The 22397-nt window shown below is 45.8% G+C and overlaps 1 protein-coding gene across 1 annotated transcript in view; it reads right to left on the reverse strand.

The window, feature by feature from the left end:
* TLL2 (tolloid like 2) overlaps positions 1 to 22397 on the reverse strand; it is a 148716-nt gene that overhangs the window by 75238 nt on the left and 51081 nt on the right. Inside the window, exon 3 of the mRNA XM_025396938.1 lies at positions 4702 to 4779. Coding sequence (XP_025252723.1) covers positions 4702 to 4779 — 78 coding nt within the window. The remainder of the gene's footprint in view (positions 1 to 4701; positions 4780 to 22397) is intronic.

The following is a 22397-nucleotide window of genomic DNA, read 5'->3' on the forward strand; positions in this document are numbered from 1 at the left end:
AAGCGGTTGTTGCTTTTCAATCTTCTATTTCCAGCTGAAGGCACAGCCATGTCATAAACAGAACCAGGCCTGAGCCAACCTTCTCCAGTGAGGAAGTGCAATTTTTAGATTAGGCAATTGGTCATTCCCACACTGGAAGTAAACACGCTGACAGCCTAGCCATCTGCATAACCCTCACTCCAAAGGTGACGGGTGAATTTGCACCTCACCTGCAGCAGTCTCGAAAGGCTGAGAGGCCCCTTAGTAAATGGGAGACTAGATCATTCTGCACAGTGGTTCTCAAACCTGGCTGCACATTAGATTCAACTGGGGAGCTTTTAAAAAATTCTGGTGTCTGCCTCCCTGCTCTGAGACTGAGAATCAATTGGCCTTAGAGTGGAGTCAAGGCACCTGCAGTTTCTAAAGCTCCCCAGGTGATTACAAAGCTCAGTGAAGTTTGGGAACCACTGATACAGCCCAAAGGTTAAGATCAAGGGGTTTGGGGTCAGGGGGACTTAAGCTCAAGATAAATGCTGCCATTTGCTACCTATGTAGCTTTGGACAAATCACTTCCCCTTCGGAGCCTCACTTCCTGCTGCAGGGCGGTGGTGACCCAGGTAATGAATGTCAAATGCCTGCGGTGAGTAAGGGCTCAGTGTGAGCTGCCACAATGGCTATGAAAGTCTGCATTTGAGACGGGCTAAAAAGGAGGGCCTGAAGTTTGTGGGGCTCAGTTGTTACACCCAAGTAAACTGACATAAGTGATGTCAGGAATTCCAGCATCGAGCGCTGTTTTGCACCCAAGTTTGTGGGATGCCTGTCCTCTGGTTCAACCAGATTCCATTATTATTTGCTTTCACACAAAGCCCTTAGGAAATGTTACTGAAAGTGAAAGATCAATTCTCTTTCATGAAAATGGTTCTGGAAATCAGGCTGTATCAAAACAGTCACAGCTTCATTCATGGAGCCGTTGCACACTCCATTTCATTAATCCCATTATCAGCCCTGAAATGCATGCTGAGCTCTCATCTCCAGAGGAGGGACAGCCTTCTGACCAAAGGGTCTGCCAGAGGGGATGCTGAGTGAGTAGTTCAGCCTTTTCCCCCTCCCCAAAGCTGGAAGCACAAATCCCCACCGTCAGGGCTGAGGGGAGCCACATAATGCCAGGAAATAAACCTGCTGCCAAAACTGGGCGCTTCTCTCAGATCCTTTCTCCTGCCTGGGCGGTCTCTTTTCCTGGGGGTGGTGGAAGGGGGGCAAGTTGTGATTAAAGGGAATCCGAGATTGACACAACATGTCTTATCTTTCATTCAAATGAAAGCAAGAGGCATCCAGGGTTGGCGCCGACAGCATCCTGAGGGATGGGATGGGAAGGATGGAGGGACTGGCTAGAACGGCCTGCCCTCACCTCACTTCGAGGTCTCCTTCCTCCTCAGGACTGCCCCGGATGCTTAAAGACATGCTTGTCTGCTGCTGTAATGCAGAGTGGAGGGACTGGCCCAGCCTGCACATTCCTTATCCTCTTCGAACAAACCAGGGCCATTTGGGGGAACTGCAGACTGGGGGACTGCTATCATCATCATCTCCGAAAAGCCCAAGATCTTTTGTTGCAGTGTGGGTGCTGTGCACAACCCCACTAGAGGCAGAATTTTAATGGGCCACAGCCGCCGTATTCCTTCCTGTCCTCTGTAATTGTGTTTCCATGCAGCTGTTGCACAGCTGTGGAATCCCAGTCCAGAGGTAGATGATGCACTTTCAATGCTGGATAATATCATTCCTGGAGGTGGAGGTGGGGAGAAGGAAATGGAAGAGCTACATTCCTTGAGCCTCTTTTAAGTTCCAGACACCTGGCTATGTGCTTTACATAAATATTATTTCTAATTCCCTCTAAACCTCATACAAGCAGTTAAATAACTTATCCAAAGTCATAGCTACTAAGTGGGTGAGCTGTGATTCAAACCCTAGTGTGTCTGACTGTCCAAGTTTATCGTTGGGTCATTTTACACCCAACAAACCAGTAAATATCAAAAACTCTGACAATATCTATTGCTGGGGAGCAGAGGCAAGGGGAGAAGGTGGTAGATAGTCTCCAAATATGGCCGCCAAGTCCCTTATCCCTGTGAGGTCATGCCGCTTCTCCCATGAAGAAGTAGAATCTATTTCTCTCTCCTTGAATCTGGTCTGGTCTTTTGGCTTATTTTGTTAATAGAATGTAGCAGAAGTAGCATTCTTGAAGTTTCGAGCCCAGGCCTTAAATGGACTGGCAGCTTCTGCTCCCTCCCTCTGGGAAGCCAATCACCATGCTATGAAAAGTTTCTGATAAGACAACTGAATGGTGACAGTCCACATGGAGAGCAGGGCCACAAGGAGGTACACTGGGGCACCAGAGGTGTAGCTAAAGTTTTTTTGGACCTTCCAGTCCAGTCCACCTACTAGATAAATTCAATCAAGTGAGTGATCCCAGATGGCATCAGCCAAAGAACCACCCCACTGAGCCCAGTCAACCCCCAGAATCATGAAAATAACAAATCATTGTTTGAAGTCACTAAGTTTGGGTGTGGTCTTTATGCAATAATAAATCACATAAATAAGGAAGAAAAAATGAGTGTGGCATCTTTGTCACTGCAGTGTGATGACAAACCCTGCTGGATTCATTCATGTATGCTCCATTTTTACCACTAAGTGCTGATCATTTGTGGCCAAGTGAAGAAGGACCATTGAGTACCAGATGTCTGGGGAACCCAAAAATTTATAAGTCAAAATATCCTTAAATAAGCAAAGCAGAAAAACACGGGTCTGAAAGCAAGCCCTGCACATAGTCCAAACAGCAAGCTGTATATATGCTAAGAAACAAATGCAGATAAGTCAAATGGGTGACTAAAGGATCTGCCTCTCTCTAAAAGAAGTCAAATTGAAGAGGAGGATCAGCAACCCAATAGGAAAATGGGCACAGGACAGGAAGAGGTGAGTCCCACTGACAAACATAGGAAAAAATGTTCAAAGTCATCAGCAGTCAGAGGAGTACAAATTAAATATCAATAAGCCACAGCTTACTTGTTAAAACACTGATAATGAGTTCTCCCTACTGCTAGTAAGAATAAGGGGTAAGGAGTACACTTATAAGTTGCTATGGAAATGTGAATTGTTACACCTTTTGAAACACAACCTAGCAACATCTATCACAAGCATACTAAATACGTAAGGATATATGTTCAGAAACGTTTACTGCAGTCATTGTTCATGATGGCAAAAGCTTGAAGTGAACTGAATGCTAATTGATAAGGAAAACACTGAATAAATTATGATCCGTCCGTACCAGGAATATCTACTCAAAAGAATACATTTAAGTTATAACAAGTGCCTTGGAGGGGTTGTGCCCACGAAGTATTGATGACAAAAGCATGATGCAGAAAAAATGTGTATCAAATGTGATTCTATGTTTTAAAACGATGACAAAGCCTGTATCTGTATTTATGTTTAGATGTGTGCTTATATGCGTCTATCCCTGTATATATATCAATGTATGTGCATGGAGAAAAATATGAAGGCTGTATACAAAGTCACTAGCGTGCATAACCTGGGAAAGCGTAGAGGGTTGATACGTGGAGAAAGAACCCGAAAGGAGGTGGCCACATTAAAGGGAAAAGAAAAAGAAGATAACACTTTTAAAAGTATGATGATATTATCACATTTATGCATTTGTGTAAAATTACATATATGCAAGTATATATGTAAAATAGCATGAAAGCTGAAACACAAAATAAATTATGATTTCTATTTCATTCCTACATAGATGTCCCTGAGACATAAGATTCTGGCATTTAAAAATTATTCCTTTTGCTTTGCTGTGAAGTTTGTGTAGAAGAAATACCACTGCTGACAGTGAATCATGATTCCTACGGGATGCAGGCCAGACAGAAGTCCAGCAGCCCCTCTCCTCCAGCACTGCTTCTGAACAGGAGAAGCTTCTCCAAAATAGAAGATGTGTCCAGTGATCTCCAAGCTAGAAACTCTTAAACAACCAGCAGACCACACTCAGGTCGGAGCATCTGCATACAGACAGGCAGTGGCGGTGCTTCCGGGCAGGCTTCTGGCTCCCTGCCCACAGTCAACCAGCACCTCACCTGCTTTCCACTTAGTAGCCCATGGGGTCTCTGGTCTACACCTCCCTTGCAATCCCCACTCCAGTTTTATTTTTCTTCTTTGCCTCCCTCACCCATTGATTCTCTCAGACACTCAGTTCCCAAAGCCACATAATCAGCCCCTCCCAGGTCTTCAGGGGCTTCGACTCACGAGCCATGCACAAGGCAGAAAAGTCCAGCCAAGACAGCAGAGTTTATCTGAGAGCCATACCGTTCCTGACCACTAAATGCTGCCCTTCCATCCCTGTCGCCGGCAGCATGCCAGCCCCGCTTACATCCACAGACTTCAGTGCTTCTAGTCCATTTCAGCCACTGAGATAGGAAAAGATTCCATAAGAGCTACCCAAGGCCAGGCACTAGGGAAGGGAGAATGGGAGTGACTGCTTAATGAGTACAGAGTCTGCTTTAGGGGTGACAAAAAAGTTCTGGAACTCAATAGGGGTAATGATTACATAGCATTGTGAATGTACTTAATGCCATTAAAGGCTATACTTAAAAATAGTAAGTCTTATGTCACGTGTATTTTTCCACAACTGAAAGAAAACAAGGTACCCAAAGACCTGGTGAGGGCTCACATTACCCTTTCCAGCTTCCTTGGTGCCAGTGTCCGTGGCTGTGGCGTTTGGGCTGCTCTCAGATGCCTGGTCTTCAAACCCACCTAGAGGAATGGAGAAGAAAGAGGCGTGAGGACACATCAGCCTTCTCTGCATGAGCACCAACAGATAAGGGAGCAAACCTGGTCACCTGGGGATGATCCGAATCACTGTGGATCCGTAAGCTTCGTTCCACAAATCAACTGAGCCCTTACCACATGGCCCCACACTATTCTAGATGTGAGAGCAAAAACAAACCTGCTTTTTTAAATAACCACACACATCATTCACAAATTAATAAAAGAATAACTCTCCTGGATCAGCTCAAGGGCACCCAGAATCAAATTTACAAAGTTACCAGGCAACCCCAAAATCAGCTTCCTCACCCTCTCAACCTCCATAAGAAAGGCCAAATGCAAATAGCATCCTCTCTGGGCCTGGAGTCCGCCTGGTGCAGAACGCAGGGAGATGTGCCCAGTGCTGCTGAATACTCGATGTGTCCCGTGACTGCTACCTTTGTTACCCTGTGCACTCTCTCAGCGTTCGGGTTTCCTCTGTTGGGTAAGTCTCCGTGTAGGAACCTACTGTGTTGACCTTATAAATTAGACTCCATAGACACTCTGTTCACAAAGGACAGTGATGCTTGTACATGTTTGCTAGTAGCCATCATTTATAAACTGTGTTAACATTTGTCTCTACCAGGAATGTGGCCAATCACCAAATACGTTTGACCTACTATGGGCCAGGTGCAGTTCCAGGCACCATGGATCCAGCAGTGAATGAGGCAGGTGAGTTCCTGCTCTCAAGACATGTCCATTCTAAATGTAAAGTTGGACCATAAACCGCAGGTAAGTAAATTCATGAATGAGATCATTGCAGGTTTGGAAAATGCTCTGAAGAAGATCAAATCCAGTATATGATAGAATGTGATGGGAGGAGCTGCTTATCTGGTAGTTGGAGAGGGGCCTCGGGGAGGTGGGATGGCAGTGAGATCTGAAAGGCAGGAAGGATCTGGCCATGGGGAGATCTGGCTAGAGCATCCTCCACAGGGGAAGGATCCAGAAGGAGCCTAGATGGGGATTGAGCTTGTCATGAGAGGCACAGCCACGGCAGGCAAGTGGAAACAGGGCTAGAGAGGGAGGCAGGTCCACGGGGCCTTGCCAACCAGGCTGTGTTTTGTGACTTTATTCTCTTTGTCACAGGAACCCTGCAGAGGGTTTAAAGCAGGAAAGGAATGTGTTTTTATCTGTGTTTTACCAGGACTGCTCTGGGACACAGGCAGACAAAAGCAGAAGCAGGCTGGACAGTCAGGAGCCTTGCAAGGGTCCAGGTGAGACAGGGTGGTGGCGTGGGCCGGACACTGCAGTGGAGGTGCTGAGACCTGTCGTGTTAGGGAACAGTCATAGGCAGAGCTTGCAGGCAGGGCTGGTGGATTCGATCTGAGGAAAGAGAGGGGCCACCAATGCTACCTGTCCTTGGAGTTCGAATAACTGGGTGGGTAGTGACACCAGGCAGCAGATTTGAGGACAAAGACTATGTCCAGGAGAGACTATTAAACACACGAAACCACATCAAAACAACCGAGGGACAACCTATGTTTAAACAAAAAAATTATTCCTTGCATTGATTTAGAAACGTACAGCTTACAAGTCAGTTTCCCAGTCTCCCCTTTAACCCTGACTGGAACACTTCATGTGTAACCCCATTTTCCAGAGGAGAGAACTGAGGCACAAAATGTTTAGCCCAGGGTTGCCCAGCCCATCAGGGAAGCTGAGGGCTCAGAACACAGTCTCCTGCTCAGACACCCAGTGGTCTTCCCTGTCCCCACAGATAAAGGCTTCCCACACTGCTCAACCAAGGCTCACGTGGCACCACGAGCCCAACCCCTGGGCCTGGAGGACCCTGCAGACAGCCATGTGATCCCGCTCCCAACTCCTCACATGCAGGCCATCACTTTCCCTCTCCGTGACCGTGACCTGGGCAGTGGGTGTAACTGCCAGGTCTCCTGTAGAGAAGGTCCCGCTACAGCCAGGTGGAGATGGGAGGCTCCACACCTGCATCCTGCTCGTTCCGCTGCCTCCGGGCCAACCCGGAATCCACTCACACACTCCCTGCAGCTGCCGGGTGTTCGCTGCCAGCTCCTGGCCCTTTGGGTATTCATCCAGTTGCGGCGATATCATTTCCTCTCAGGCTAAAGGTCAGGGGAAATCCTGATGGTATGAAATCGCTCAGCAGCAGAGGAATGTACCACCTGTGGCGTGCAGGCGAGCTGGGGCCGATGCTCTGGGTCTAGCTCAGCCTCACTCAGCTGTGCAACTGCGGTGAGGAACTTGGGTATTAGTATTTTTCATCTGTCAAATGGGCTATTGCGAGGACCAAATGAGGTAATGGGTTTGTTTAGGCATTTGTTCATTCAACAAATATTTATCCAACACCTGCTACAGGCCAGATGCTGTGTCTGCTGCTTGGGATACAATGCAGAAGAAACTGTACCCTGACCTCACGGAAATTATATTCTGATGAAGGGTAGGGGAGCAAATGACAAACAAATAGCGAACCAGATATTTAGGTCTGGAGGATGTAGGTGGATATCTGGAGAGAAGCATTTCAAACTATGTGAACAGCAGGTGCAAAGGCCCTGGGGTGGGAGTGTGCTTGGCGGGGGGTGGGGGTGGGTGGGTACGACTGGAATGGAATGAGTGAGGAAGAGAGAAGGAGATGATGAGATCAGCAGGCAGTGGAGGGTTTGGAGGATCTGCTCATGTGGGGCCTTGCAGGCCATTCAGGATTTTGGCTTTTATTCTGAGTGAACTAGATGGGAACCAGAGGACATGAAAGGGCTTTGTAACTGCACTGGTTTTGTATATGACAGGGATAATGAGTAGTGAATAGGATTGGGGAGACCAAGTGCCCTCCAGTGATGGAGGGGGGAAAGAATTAGTGTTTACTAAGTCCCAATTACGGTGCAAACCATGTGCTAAGAACAGTGCCAAGTGCTTTTCCTCACCTTCAGTTTTATATTTGCAGTCTCATGAAGACCCAGTAACAAAAGGACCATGAACAGATGAGGAAACAAGGCTCCGAGAGGTGAAATGATTTGCTTGTCTTGAGGAAGCAGAGAGAGTTGGCAAAGGTGATGGCTGGAGGTGGGTCCTGTCTGACCCCCAAGCCTGTACTCCTTCTCCCCAGCCTCAGTCATAGAAAGAACAAAGAGAACAAGGGAGGTGCCTGGTAGAGGCTGCTTATTTCCAGGGGATACAGGGTATTGCCCATCCAGGAGGTCTGTAAGAAGACATATGAAGTCATGGGTCTAGCTCAGCTTGAGATGAGGTTGGAGCCACGGCAGTTAAGAATATAGAGCCCTCCTCTGTCCTTATCAACGAGAGATGGAAGGTTCTGTGTTTTATCTCAGAAAGGCAGCAAATCTCATGCTTCCAGCACTGTCTACCGGGGACCTACCTGGAGTTAATGTGGCTTGGCCACTCTCCTATGAAAACCCTTCCATGGCTCCCTGCTACCCTTGGGATAGATTCCACCTCCTAACACCACTGATGAGGCCTTTAGTGATATGGCCCCGCCAGCCTCCTCCACCTGGTGCCTCAAGCCTCCTCTCCTACTTCCTCCACTGCCACTCTGTGCTCAGCTGCATTAAGTGACTTAGAGAGCCTTGGCTTTCTATTTCCCTCTTATTGCACACCTTCCTCAACCACACCCACCTCTTCATCTGGCCAAACCCTACTGGTCCTTCAGGTCTCCACGTAGACACCACTTCCTCTGGGCGTCTGCCCCCCTGCTCCTCTTGGGGTAAAAGTCATTCTCCCTGTTCCCACAGCCTCTGGACTTATTCACCACCCTCTCCACAAGGTACTGGGATCCATTTACTCAGCTGAATCCCCCAGGATTTAACTTTTCACATCTTGAAGGAAGGGATTTTGTTTTGTCTGACAATGAATACCCAGCACCAGGCCTGGCACATGGCAGGTAGCGAGTAAAATATGGAATGGATAGATGAAGGGATGGATGGATGGATGGGTAGGTGGGTGAATGAATGCGTGGATGGATGGATGGATGGATGGATGGATGGATGGATGGATGGATGGATGGATGGATGGATGGATGGACATACGAGTCATGTAGGCAGTGTTTAAAAAGAGAAATCAATCATTTCTAACTCAGCTTAATTGTTGGAGAAAAATTGTCTTTATCAGCTTTTATGGAGAGAAGGAGGCAGCTATTCTTGGAACAATGGCTCTCAACTTTGGCTGCAATTTGAATCACCTGGGAAGCCTTTAAAAAAATACTGGTGCCTGGGTCCCACCCCCTTGAAGGTTCTTATTTAATTGGTCTGGGGCATGGCCTGGGAATGGAAGTTTAAGGAGCTCCCCAGGTGATTCTAAGGTGCAGCCAAGGTTTAGATTTGCCACTCAGAGCACTCTGTAAGAGGAAGCCTCACCTTGTGCTATTTTCTTACTCCCCACCTCTCCTCCTGAGCTCACCAGGAATGGAAGACATGGACTTGGAGATAGACACTTTGAACACTAGGAAAAGCCATGTCACACTTCGAAATCGATGAGAAGTGTTTCTCTGTTTCAATAAAAACTGGCAAACGAGTACGACAGGTGTGGCTCTGGCTATAACTGCAGCTGCAGGCACCATAGAAAGAGGAAGACAGAAACAGCCTGAGGCAGACAAAGACTGAGGGCAAGGAGGGGAGAGCTTTCAGGGTATGGGGATGTGTTTTTCCTTGGGTGTGACTGCAAGACAAAAAAAAATGTTTGAAAAAAATACGTATATAACCCCATATTTGATCTTTGCTTAATTACCTCTTCAGTGAGAGGATATGCAAAGACCTTGCAGATTTCATTAGTCACAGAGGTTTATTCAAACGTCTCCTTTGCATAAGAAACCCAGGCTTACAGCTGGTCTCTGGGAAAGAATGCCCTCCAGGCCTTGAAAAGAGAGCTCTGGGCCTGTTCAAGCTCTCACTGAAACACAGCAGAGGTCAGCAGCCCGTGATGCATGGGCCAGGCTGAAACGTTCCTGTCCAGCATTTGCAATTCAATCCCACAGTTTCCTTTATGGAACAATTCACTAAATTCAGAGTTGTTCTTTTTTCTAATTCACCATATAATTCACCTCCCAAGTTCAATTAAGAAGCAATCTGTTAGCAACTTTGGGAGCAAGCTGCTTTTCTTTGGGAAAGCCCAATTTTCTTCCGCTCTCAACAAAAAGTGCCTTAATTAGATGCATCATATGAGACATTGATGTACACACAACGCCCCTCCACCATAATTAATGAAATATTAACTGTATACACCCAAAGAGATCTAGGCAGAAAGAGATGGACTTTTCCAAAGCCCGAGGGGCAAAGCCTTGTACCATAGATCAATATTGCCCATCTGAACAACAGTGACTATGAATTCATATTCATTAATATAATTCATAACCAAAACTCTATATTAATTATTCCTTTCATCTCTTATTCTTAAAGACTAACATTACTTGGTCCTTGGTTCTCTTGTACACAATAATACCTACCATTTTTTAACTGCCAGCATTTAACTTTAAATGCCAATTCTTTGCAGGTACTTCACATATGTTCTCTATTTAATCCCCAAGCCAACCCTCTAAGGTGGGTATTATTCCCATTTTACATGCAGAGTAACTGAGGCTTAGAGCAGTTAAGACATCACTAGGGACACACCGCCATTGGGTGGAGAAGTTGAGATTCTCTCCATATTGGTCTGATATCAAAGACCTTCATAGACATTACATACTAAAGAAACCTTGCAGGATGGCAGCCTTAGCTCTCATGTTACTCACTTTTTAATACTTTATTTACAGCTTTGAACCATGAGAGCTAAATCTATCATAAAACTGCAGTGCTTTACTTTAAGAAAAAGAAAAAAATATATATCCAGCACAAGATCCTAAAAATCACTGTACTCCTACTCCATTCATTCAGTACGCGTTGGTGGAGCACCTGCTTTGGGCAGCACTGTGCTGGGTTCCTGCAGGCAGTGCTTGCCCTCTTGGTGCCTGCATTCTGATGGAGGGGGTGGAAATTAACAATAAATAATGAGATCATTTCGTGGGATTAAGCACTTTGAGGAAACTAAAACAGAGTTGTATGTCAGAGCAGTGGGGGATGGATGGGAGTCCTGGGAGGGTCTCTCAGAGTAGGTGACATTTGAGCTAAGTGATGAAAGGTGGATATCCATCTGGGGACAGTATTCTAGCAAAAAACAAACAAATGAAAACTGCAAGGAAAAAATCCTGAGGAGGGAAAGTAAGAGTTCAATGGGGCTGGAGCTGGGGCTGGCAAGCAACGGACACAGGTCCAGCTCAGGGCCAGCTCGAGCAAGGCCCTTGAGTCTTAGCTTTCTGACCATGTTTTAGGCCTTCTTAATTTGCCGGGTCCTTAGGTCACATGTAATCTGCACAGCAATCCTGTAAATAATTACTGTTATTCCTCTTTTAAGGAGGAGAAAACCGAGGCTCATGAATAAGTTGTTCAAGGTCACCCAGCTAGTCGACGATTGAATGTGCATTTCAAGGCGGGCCCGTCTGACTCCAGAATCCATGCTCACAAAGCCTGCCCTCTACCCTAGACGGTACAGGTGTGGCCTGAGCAGGCATCCCAGGGAAGGCCAATGAATGAATGAATGAAACATCTGCACAACTTTGTTGGAAAATTACCTGAAAGTCACATCAATCAGGTGAGGTTTTCATTATTCATTAGAAAAAAATTAAAAGGCAAAGCCCTCTTAAAAGGTTGATTCAGGAATGAACAAGGCAATCACTATAGCACTACAGCAATCAATGTGTAATCTTAAGCAATTCAATGCCAAGTAACTTCCATATCCATGCCAAATTTCATATGCTACAGAAGGGAAAGGGAAAATGAGTTAAAAGATCATTGCCATATTTTGTTTATGAAATGATTTAATATTGGCAAGTGTATAATAAAATGGGAATGCTTATATACTTCTGGTGAAGGAGGGCTATAAATTGGTAACACTTCATGAGGTAATTTCACAGGACTAATCAAAATCTTTTAAAACAGGCAATAAGACTGGGTGCAGTGGCTCAGGTCTATAATCCCAGCACTTTGGGAGGCCGAGGCAGGTGGATCACATGAGGTCAGGAGTTCAAGACCAGCCTGCCCAACATGGCGAAACCCAGTCTCTACTAAGAATACAAAAATTAGCCAGGCTCGGTGGTGCGCACCTGTAATTACAACTACTCAGGAGGCTGAGGCACGAGAAACATTTGAGCCCAGGAGGTGGAGGTGGCAGTGAGCTGAGATCATGCCATTGCACTCCAGCCTGGATGATGAAATGAGACTCTGTCTCAAAAAAATAAAATGAAAATAAATAAAATAGGCAATAACATGACTTCTAGATACCTGTATTAAGGAATTAACTGGCAATGAAGGCAAAGGATGTTCATCTCAACATTTTGTATAATAAAAAAGGCTATAGCAACCACACCCCCAATGGGGGTGGCAAAATAAATTATGATATAATAGAACACTATGTAACCTTTTAAAGTGTTTTAGAAGAAAGTTTACTAGGTGGGAAAGTGCTCAGATTGTAAGTCAAAAAACAGGTTAGGTAATATAATTCAATATAAATTCAGTATAAATTCAATAGAATCCAGTATGATTCCATCTTTTCTTTAAAAAAATGCAACAAAAATGTGGAAAAAATGCTGGATGGAAATCACCACACTGTCCAATGTGATTATCTCTGGTTGGTGACTCTGGGGTGAATTTTATTTTTTTATATACTTTTGTAATTCCAAATTTTGTTCAACATATTACTTTATAATCGGGAAATAGAGGCTTATTTTTTAAAAGAACTAGATTACATCATACGCTATGCCTGCACTTTGTAGTGTGCGCCTGCACACACACACACACACACACACACACAGTTGTCAGGGAAACCTTTTTCTGATGGGAAAGAAACATAGTTGTGTTTATGCAGATGGAAAAGTTGTAGTCCAATCTTTTTTTTTCCTGCTTTTCTGCTCTGATCATCAGGAAAAAAATACCGAGTCCACACCTTGGCAAGATGGAGGAAAGATAAGCTTTTGAGGGGGAATGAGATGGAACCTGCCGGTGCTTTCTCTCAGACAGTGCTGGGAGGGCTCTTCTGAGATCCCATCTCCCATTCTCTAGTCAAGATCACTGGCTCCTGCCTGGGTCCTGGCACTGGCTGATGAGGTCTCGGAATTTGCTCCTGCCCCCAGGCAGAGGCCCTCATGCAAATTTGAGCTGTTTCCAGTGCCTTCAGCCAGAAGTCCATTTTGCTTGGTGTTGGACCCTCCTCTCCTCCTGCATGCCTGCGTCTGCGTTCTCCCTGTTCTCTGGTTGTTGGATGAGTGACTGCCAGACCTTCCCCTTAGGCACCTCTTAGAGTACCTCTGCTGCTCACCTGGCATCAAACCTCCAGTTCTCCCCTGGCCCCTGGACTCCAGGGATCCTTGTCTACCTGGTCCATTATCTATTACATCTCTTATGGCCTTGGCTTCTTGGCTGTGCCCATTATTTATTGCTGTATATCAAACCGTTATGAGGATTGAGAGACAGAATACATGCGAGGCGGAAAACAATGCCTGGCCTGTAATCAGCACTCATTGAGTTAGTGATCATAGCTATTATTATTATCCTTATTGACTCTGTTCTGAAGTCTGAAGGAGCAGAATAGATTGAAACAATAAGCCATATTTTATACCTGAAGCACCACAAGCTGAGGAAGAAGTTCAAGTTCTCCTTAAAGCAGATTTAACAAAACCAAGTTTAGGCTGAGAACCCATAGACAGTCATTGACAGTGAAAGGAAGGCTTCCCACTGTTCCCCAGGCATGGTATTTCTATAAACCTTTTTCCATATGGTGCTTGCCCATAACAGTGTGGGATATCAAATAGCAGTAAAAAAATTAACTAATGATAAATTAGCCAGGCGAGGTGGCGGGCACCTATAGTCCCAGCTACTTGGGAGGCTGAAGCAGGAGAATGGTGTGAACCCGGGAGGCAGAGCTTGCAGTGAGCTGAGATCACGCCACTGCACTCCAGCCTGGGTGACAGAGCAAGACTCCATCTCAAAAAAATAATAAATAAATAAATAATTTATTAAAGATATACTCTAAGAAAGGACTCAAGTGACTAGATTATATGGAGTCATCCTGTTATCCCTGGGACAGTGGAGCTGATTGGCCTAGATATACTGGGTAATTGTCAGAGGCGTTTGAATCACAGCAACTGCATCTCAAATAGGGATGGGTAAAATAAGGCTGAGACCTAGTGGGCTGCATTCCCAGGAGGTGAAGGCATTCTTAGTCACAGGATGAGACAGGAGGTCAGCACAAGATACAGGTCATAAAGACCTTGTTGATAAAACAGGTTGTGGTAAAGAAGCCAGCCCAAACCTACCAAAACCAAGATGGCCATGAGAGTGACCTCTGGTCATCCTCACTGCTACACTCCCACCAGTACCGTGACAGTTTACAAATGCCATGGCAACGTCAGGAAGTTACCCTATATGGTCTAAAACGGGGAGGCATGGATTATCCACCCCTTGTTTAGCATATTATCAAGAAATAATCATAAGAACGGGCAACCAGCAGCCCTTTTGGGCTTCTCTGCCTATGGAGCAGCCATTCTTTTATTCCTTTACTTTCCTAATAAACTTGCTTTCACTTTACGGATTCACCTCAAATCCTTTCTTGTGCAAGATCCAAGAACCCTCTCTTGGGTCCTGGATCGGGACCCTTTTCAGTAACATAATGGCTTCCAAATTGCAGGCTAGGGCTTCACTGAGGAAACTGATCGTGTTTATTGGTTAGTTTGTATGTGCCAAGGACTGTGCTTGCTACCTTATGAGCATTTCCTCATTTAGTTCTTAGCACAGTCCTGTGAGGTAGAGTCTATCACTAGCTTTAGTTACAAATGAGAGAAGTGAGGATTAGAAAACATTAAATAACTCACCAATAGGCACACAGGTAGTAAGAGGCAAAACCCAGATTCAATCCCAGGCCCATCTGACTCTGCCGATAGCCTTTATAATACAAGGCTAGAGATTCCAGCCTCAATCCTCGATAGCAAATATCCCAATAGGAAAGGTCAGGAAAATCCTAGCTCCTTGCTCCCTGGGCAAGACAAAAGGTCACCTTCACAAGGAGATCTTTCAGAGTGCATATCTCAGGGATGATTCTGAAGGCTCACAGACACATGTGTGTATTCTGAGGTGTCAAGTTCCCAGGAGACAGGGGCAGGGCCTCTGAGGAAGAGGAGAAGAGAGGAGCTGGCAAGGAGAAGAAGGCAGATGACAAATGAGGCCTGAGTCCCCAGGGAAGCTGTCCCTGGTAACCCGCTCTCTGCCTCCCCAGGGTAACCCCATTCCACCAGGGGGCTGCCCTAAGGGCACGGACAGTCAGACCTCTCAGCCCCCAAACCAGGAATCAGACCAGAAGTCCTTGAAGACTCAGCAGGTCCTTCCTCAGGAATAGAAAGCTGTCCCCTCCAGACACAAAGGAGGGCCCCTTCAGTTCCCGCTGAGCTCAGAACCACTGGACGCCCTCGGAGCCATCCAAGGTGCAGACCTCTGGCCAGGGCTCACCACCTGCCTCAAATCAAATCAGATCCACAATGTGCCAGGGTATGTGAGAGACACAGCTGTGACCCAGGCACTGCCCACCTGCAGGAGCCACAAGGCACAAAGAACAGTGAAAGCAACCTGGTGAAGGAACTCATACTCCCAACCTGGTCCCCAGGGGAGCTTGCTGGAGGCAGCATTAAGGACAAGAAGGTTTTCAACAAACGGAGAAGGGAGGGAGTCATTTAGGATAGAACATAGAAGGGAAACAACACGTCCAATTTGGTAGAACAGCCTTTCTGACCCCAGTGGTTTTGGCAAGATACATAATTTCTCTGAGCCTCAATTTTCTCATCCATACAAATCAGTATAATAGGTGCTAACTTTTCAGGTTGTGAGCAGCACCTAATGCTATGTCTGGCACATTGTAGGGACCCAGACATAGCCTTACTGATTATTATTCTTTGGGTCGCCTTGGAAGGCCTCAACCTCCTGTATCTTGCTGACCACACTGCAGCCTAGGCTGTGGCCAGGACCACAGCTGAAACCAGCCTCCCTGCCTCCTCAGGGAAAGCTTTTCCCAGGCCCCAGCCTGCTGCACCCCAGCCTCCCTCTATGCAGGACTGCCTGGAACTCACCTGGCTGAATGACAGCTTGTCTCTGTCCTACCCCATGGTCCAGACTTTAGCAGGGTGTTCAGAGCACATTCTGGTTTCATTTAGTCAGAGGAAAGGGAGAGAGGGAAGGGAAGGCAGACAGGAAGGAAGTAGCTGCTCCTTCCTTCACGGAAACAACTGTCAGCTGAGCAGCTACTGGGACCTGGCTCTTTGGTTCAGTGAAAATGTAGAGGGAAACTCCATTTCCTCAAGGGCTCTCAGGGGATTCTTAAGGGGCCTCTCGTTCATGCAGACTTCCAGAAGTTTCTAAGGGGAGTGCTTTCTGAAGCAGGAAGGAGTTGGGTATGGTGGCTGTGGAGCCATAGAAATGCTTGGGGGTAGGGTGGGGAGATCAGACCACAGCCTTCACAGCTGAGGGTGAAGAGGAAGGGACAGCAGGGATCTGGGCACACAGCGGGACACTAGTTAAATTCTTCCCAGAGATGCTGAAGGCCAAAAATTGGACTGGAGGCTAAAAGCCTAAGAGGAAGATTCTAGAATAAACTTCTCAGCCTCCATTTGTTTCCTTCATGCCCACTGAGCATCATCAGCCATGATCTCATTTATTTGCTTATGTTTTTATTGTCTGCCTCGCCCACACCTTCTAAAATGCAAGCTCATCTCCTTTGCTGGTGCTTCCACAGCTCTCCGACGGTGCCTGGCCTACAGGAGGTGGTGGCTGCTGGGGGTTAGGGTGGGAGTATTGGGGACGGGGGAATGGGGAAAAGGGAGGCTGTAGGATATGAGGCCAGCAGGACGTGGATGCTGCTCGCCAGGCAGGAAACCATGATGTTCTGAGGTGTGGCAGCACTGTGGGGAGGGGGAGGAGAGCTGCTCAGGTGATGAGATGACCACTACCCTGCTGGATGGGAGGAGATGAAGGGAAAGCCTTGCTTCGCTCTCAGAGACCTGACAAAGGCACCCACTTGGCCATTCTTCACACTAAAATGTGTCCGCCAGGCATGGTGGCTCACGTCTATAATCCCAGTACTTTGGGAGGCCAAGGCAAGTGGATCACCTGAGGTCATGAGTTCGAGACCAGCCTGCCCAACATGGAGAAACAAGGTCACTACTAAAAATACAAGAATTAGCTGGGCATGGTGGCAGGCACCTGTAATCCCAGCTACTCAGGAGGCTGAGGCGGGAGAATCGCTTGAACCTCGGAGGAGGAGGTTGCAGCGAGTCGAGATCACAGCATTGCACTCCAGCCTGAGGGGCAAGAGTGAGACTTAGTCTAAAACAACAACAACAAAAAAGCATTAGCCAGGCGTGGTGGCACACACCTGTAGTCCCAGCTACTAGGGAGTCTGAGGTGGGAGAATTGCTTGAACCCAGGAGGCAGAGGTTGCAGTGAGCCGAAATCATGTTACTGCACTCCAGCCTGGGCAACACAGCAAGATTCTGTCAAAGAATAAAAAAGAAAAAAGAAATCTGTCAATAGAAAGGAAAATTTAGCCAGGAGTGGTGGCTCACACCTATAATTCCAGCACTTTGGGAGGTCAAGGTGGGAGGATTACTTGAGGCCAAGAGTTCAACACCAGCCTGAGCAACATTGCAAGACCCTCGTCTCTGCAAAAAAATTTTAAAACAAAGAAAAAAACAAGGAAAAAAGAGAGCCCAGTCAGAGTGATCAACATAAGAGACTTGGAATAACTTTAGTAGGAAATGTGTATAACTGCAAGAGGAGAATTATACATTTTTATTGCAATTTATGAAAATGATAAATAAGTAACAGAGAGAGATTCCATGCTCCTCAATGGAAGGGGTAAATGCTACGAATGTGTCATTTTCCCCAAATGAAGTTATAGGTTTAATGCAATCATGACCTACATTCTAAGAGGATTTTGCTGGAATCCTCTCATGTTTTTGTAGAAAGTGTTCCTTAAATTCATCAAGAAGAATAAATAGACTCTTCAAGAAATTTCAAAAAATCAAGAGCAAGGGCAATGAAGAAGGATGTACCTACCAAATATTAAAACATACAAGGCCGGGCGCAGTGGCTCACACCTGTAATCCCAGAACTTTGGGAGGTCAAGGCAGGTGGCTCACTTGAGATCAGCAGTTTGAGGCCAGTCTGGCCAACACAGTGAAACCCCGTCTCCACTGAAAATACAAAAATCAGCCGGGGGTGGTGGCACACCCCTGTAATCCCAGCTACTCAGGAGGCTGAGGCAAAGAAGAATCACTTGAATCTGTGAGGTGGAGGTTGCAGTGAGCCAAAATTGTGCCACTTCACTCCAGCCTGAGTGACAGAGCAAGATCCTGTCTCAAAAAAAATTAAAAATTAAAAATTTTAAAAAATATATATATATATAGCAGCTAAAATGAAAAGACACATGGATGGCTGGATATAAATGCTAACCCTATATATAAAAACACACTGTGGGGGCTGGGCGCAGTGGCTCATGCCTGTAATCCCAGCACTTTGGGAGGCCAAGGCGGGTGGATCACGAGGTCAGGAGATCGAGACCATCCTGGCGAACATGGTGAAACCCCATCTCTACCAAAAATACAAAAAAAATTAGCCAGGCGTGGTGGCAGGTGCCTGTAGTACCAGCTACTTGGGACGCTGAAGCAGGAGAATGGTGTGAACCAGGGAGGCGGAGCTTGCAGTGAGCGGAAATCACACCACTGCACTCCTGCCTAGGCAACAGAGCAAGACTCTGTCTCAAAGCAAAACAAAACAAAAACACACATGTGATAGAGGAGACATCACAGACTCAGGTAAAATATGAAATAGATGGTATTGAGATTATTATTTAGAAACTGGGGGGTATCAATCCTACCCCAAAATAAAACCCAAATGGATTGAAAGAAAGTATAAGAAAGAAATTTCAAGTACAAACAAACCATATGGAAAAACCCTACCAAAAAATAAGTTATTTCCCAAAGCTACAGTATGAATAATTTTTTAAGTTTAGAAGTTTAAGAAAATTTGGTTTGACATATTTAACTTCAAAAGCCTTAAACGTTTGTATAATATTTCAAAACCTTTTTAAGTGTTGAGTAATTTCCCAAAATGAAAACAAACCACTCATACAAGGGAAAATATCTGCATTGAAGATAATAAATGGTTACTATCCATATTATATAATTTGCCCATGCAAATCAAGGAGAAAAACTTTGTATCCAATAGACACATGTACAGGGGAAATTGGCAAACATGTCACAGAAGAAATTCTAATTTAGTAGATGCTATATATAGACTGAATGTTTTGTGCCCCCTCAAAATTCATATGTTGAAATTACAACCCTCCAATGTGACAGTATCTGGAGATGGGACCTTTGAGAGGTCACAAGGGATCAGTCCTCATGAATGGGCTCATGCCTGATATGTTTTGGCTTTGTGTCCCTTCCCAAATCTCATGTCAAATTGTAATGTCCAGTGTTGGAGGAAGGGCCGGGTGGGGGTGATTGGGTCATGAGGGCAGACTTCCCCCTTGCTGTTCTCATGATAGTGAGTGAGTTCTCACAAGATCTGGTTGTTTAAAAGTGTGTAGCACTTCCGCCTTCTTTCGCTCTCTCCTGCCACCATGTGAAGATGTGCCTGTTTTCTCTTCGCCTTCCTTATAAGTTTCCTGAGGACTCCCCAGCCATACTTCCTATACAGCCTGTGGAACTATGAGTCAATTAAACCTCTTTTCTTCATAAATCACCCAGTCTCAGGTAGTTCCTTATAGCAATGTGAGAACAGACTAATACAGTACCCTTATAAAAGAGACCCCAGAGAACTCTCTCGTCCCTTCTGCCATGGTACCACAAGAAGATACCATCTATGAACCAGGAAGCAGGCGCTCCCCAGACACTGAACCTGCCAGCACCTTGATCTTGGACTTCCCAGCCTCCAGAACTGTGAGAAATCAATTTCTGTCATTTATCAGTCACCCAGTCTATGACATTCTGTTATGGCAGCCCTAGCCAACTAAGAGAGTAGATAATCATGTAGAAGACATGTAGCCTTGGGAAATGAAGATAAAAGCAAAAACAAGGTACCATTTTCCAACTGTTAAATTAGCAAAATAAAAAATTTAATGGTGTGGCTCAGTCATGAAGAGTCTGGCAGAAGTAGACTTTTCATTGTATGTGCAGTCATTTATTCACCAAGTTTGTTATGCATCTAAAATGTGCCCATTGCAGGACTAGGCACTGGGAATGCACCGATACATGAGAATTCACATACCTCAGGCAGAGCCTGTGGTCCAGTGTGGGAGAAAGAGGAAGCAATGTGGGCATCCAGAGGCTGCCTGGAGAAGGGTTGACTGATCTGGATGGAAAGGCAGAAGGGGAGTGGCAAAGACCTTCCACACATGGAAGTGGAGATGAGGGCAACCTACAGAGGGGAGGTACAAGGCCTCAGCCCAAGCTCTGCCTGAGTCTGATCCCAGCATGCTTTTCTAACTTCTCTCCCCAACTCCTATGTCCCACCCTCCTGCCAACCACTCTGGACTCTACACTTCCTGTGCTGCTCAGTTCTCACTGCCAAGTTCTCACCTCCATGCCTTTGTTCAGCCTCTGCCCTCCACCTGCAATGACCCTCCTGCACTGCAACCCTGATGAAAATCCTTCAAGGTCCACCTCTATCTCTTCCATGAAGCCATCTCTGTCCTCTGTGCTTCTTTTACATCTCTTCCATGGCCTTGTGCTCATGCATTAATTCCCTCATTTGACAAACCTCTATAGGGCATCTCTCTGTGCCAGCCACCATCCCAGGTGCCAGACAGACAAAAGCAAATCAGATACAGTCATCACCCCCAAGGAGCTCCTGATGCTCACCATATCAGGCCCAGAGTATAATTTTCTGTGACCCCATCTATCACCTCTATGAGGCGCTCTACTTCTTAAGAACTGGAGCAACATCCTCTGCATCTCCACCCACACAGTGTTCACAGCAGACAAAATATGTCCAGGTGAAGTGGACTGAATTGGATTGACCAGTACTTGCATATATTATCTCAGTTAATTCTCACTGCATCTGTGTGGGCCATTGTTATTGTGAGGTATTATTATCTGTAAGTTATTATTATCCCCATTTTACAAATGAGGAGACTGAGGCTCAGTGAGGTAAAGTCCTTGGCCTGTGGTCACTGTGGTGTTTAGCACAGCTGAGAGGGTCTGCCTCCCTGCCCAGCCCTTTGCCTCATTGCTCCTTCCCCTAGTGTTGGAATAGGAGCAGAGATGGAGAATCAAAACCTCCAGACAGTGCAGAATATTCAGTGAGGTACTTTTGTCCTGCGGAAATAAGACACTATCAATTATTGTTACTTGCAGTAGTTATGTTCTCTAAAGTTGCTGTGAATAAAGATCAGTGGCTGATGAATGACAGAAATTGATTTCTCATAGTTCTGGAGGCTGGGAAGTCCAAGTTCACTGAACTAGTGAACACCTAACCACTGCTCCCAGGGGATCAATATAAAATCTAGTATAAAATATAGTACTGTCTACTATATACTGCACAACATATAGTACTCTATACTACACTGGTCACAACATTTTCATCAACCGATAGATATATAACCTTGTTTTATGTGTGTTTCTGTTTAAAGACATCTAATTTAATATCTATCATTAGGTCATTAACACTGGATTTCCAGCCAAGAGCACTGTTTTTGTAACTTATGCCTGAATGAAATTTATCTAACCGAGGGACTTTCTCCATAAGGCACATCACAGCCGTCTTGCAATTAGGAACACCGCTAGTCAGCACTTCAGCACTACACTTGAGGGCCATGCTAAATAGCAAAATCACCAACAAAAAGCACAAAAATGCTTAAAATATGGCACTAAATATAGCAGAAGAAGGACACTTGTTTACAGTATGTGAGTTGAAACAAGAAGGCAGATCATCCAGACTCAGCTGGGAACATGCAAATTGGGAGACTCAGATTTTTTATTGCTTTGCACATGTCTGTGAATAACCAAAAAGTGCCATAAATATTGATTTTTAGGGTTACAAATAAATGTTTGCAATAGGCAAATTCCTGAATATGAAATCTGTGAAGATCAACTGTACCTCACTAGAGAAGACAGAAGGGAGAGGCGTTCGATTTGATGGGTCCAAGGACCCCCATGTGGTTCCTGAAGCCAGCACTGATGTGCTCATTGTGGCCATGGCATCTGAGGCATTGAGCCTGCAGCTTCCCACTGCATCAGAGCAGGAAAGCAAACGAACTCAGCAAATGAAGCCAGCTCTTACGACCCAATGTTCACTTCAGAGTAATAAAGGAGAGCCCCTGAGAAAGGGGCCAGTCTTAGCCCATCAGCAGCAGGTAGTCAGGCATTGGAAAGAACCTGAAGCTGAGGTTCGTGACCTGTGCTTTCCCAGCATGATGGACCAGACTTCGGGAGTTCAGGCAAGCCAAGGACTCCTCTGGGTCTCTGTGTCCTCAACTGTGAAAGGGCAGAAGGAGCCTGTTTAGTTCCACAACTG

This window comes from Theropithecus gelada, chromosome 9 (assembly GCF_003255815.1).
Source record: "Theropithecus gelada isolate Dixy chromosome 9, Tgel_1.0, whole genome shotgun sequence".
NCBI classification, from domain to species: domain Eukaryota; kingdom Metazoa; phylum Chordata; class Mammalia; order Primates; family Cercopithecidae; genus Theropithecus; species Theropithecus gelada.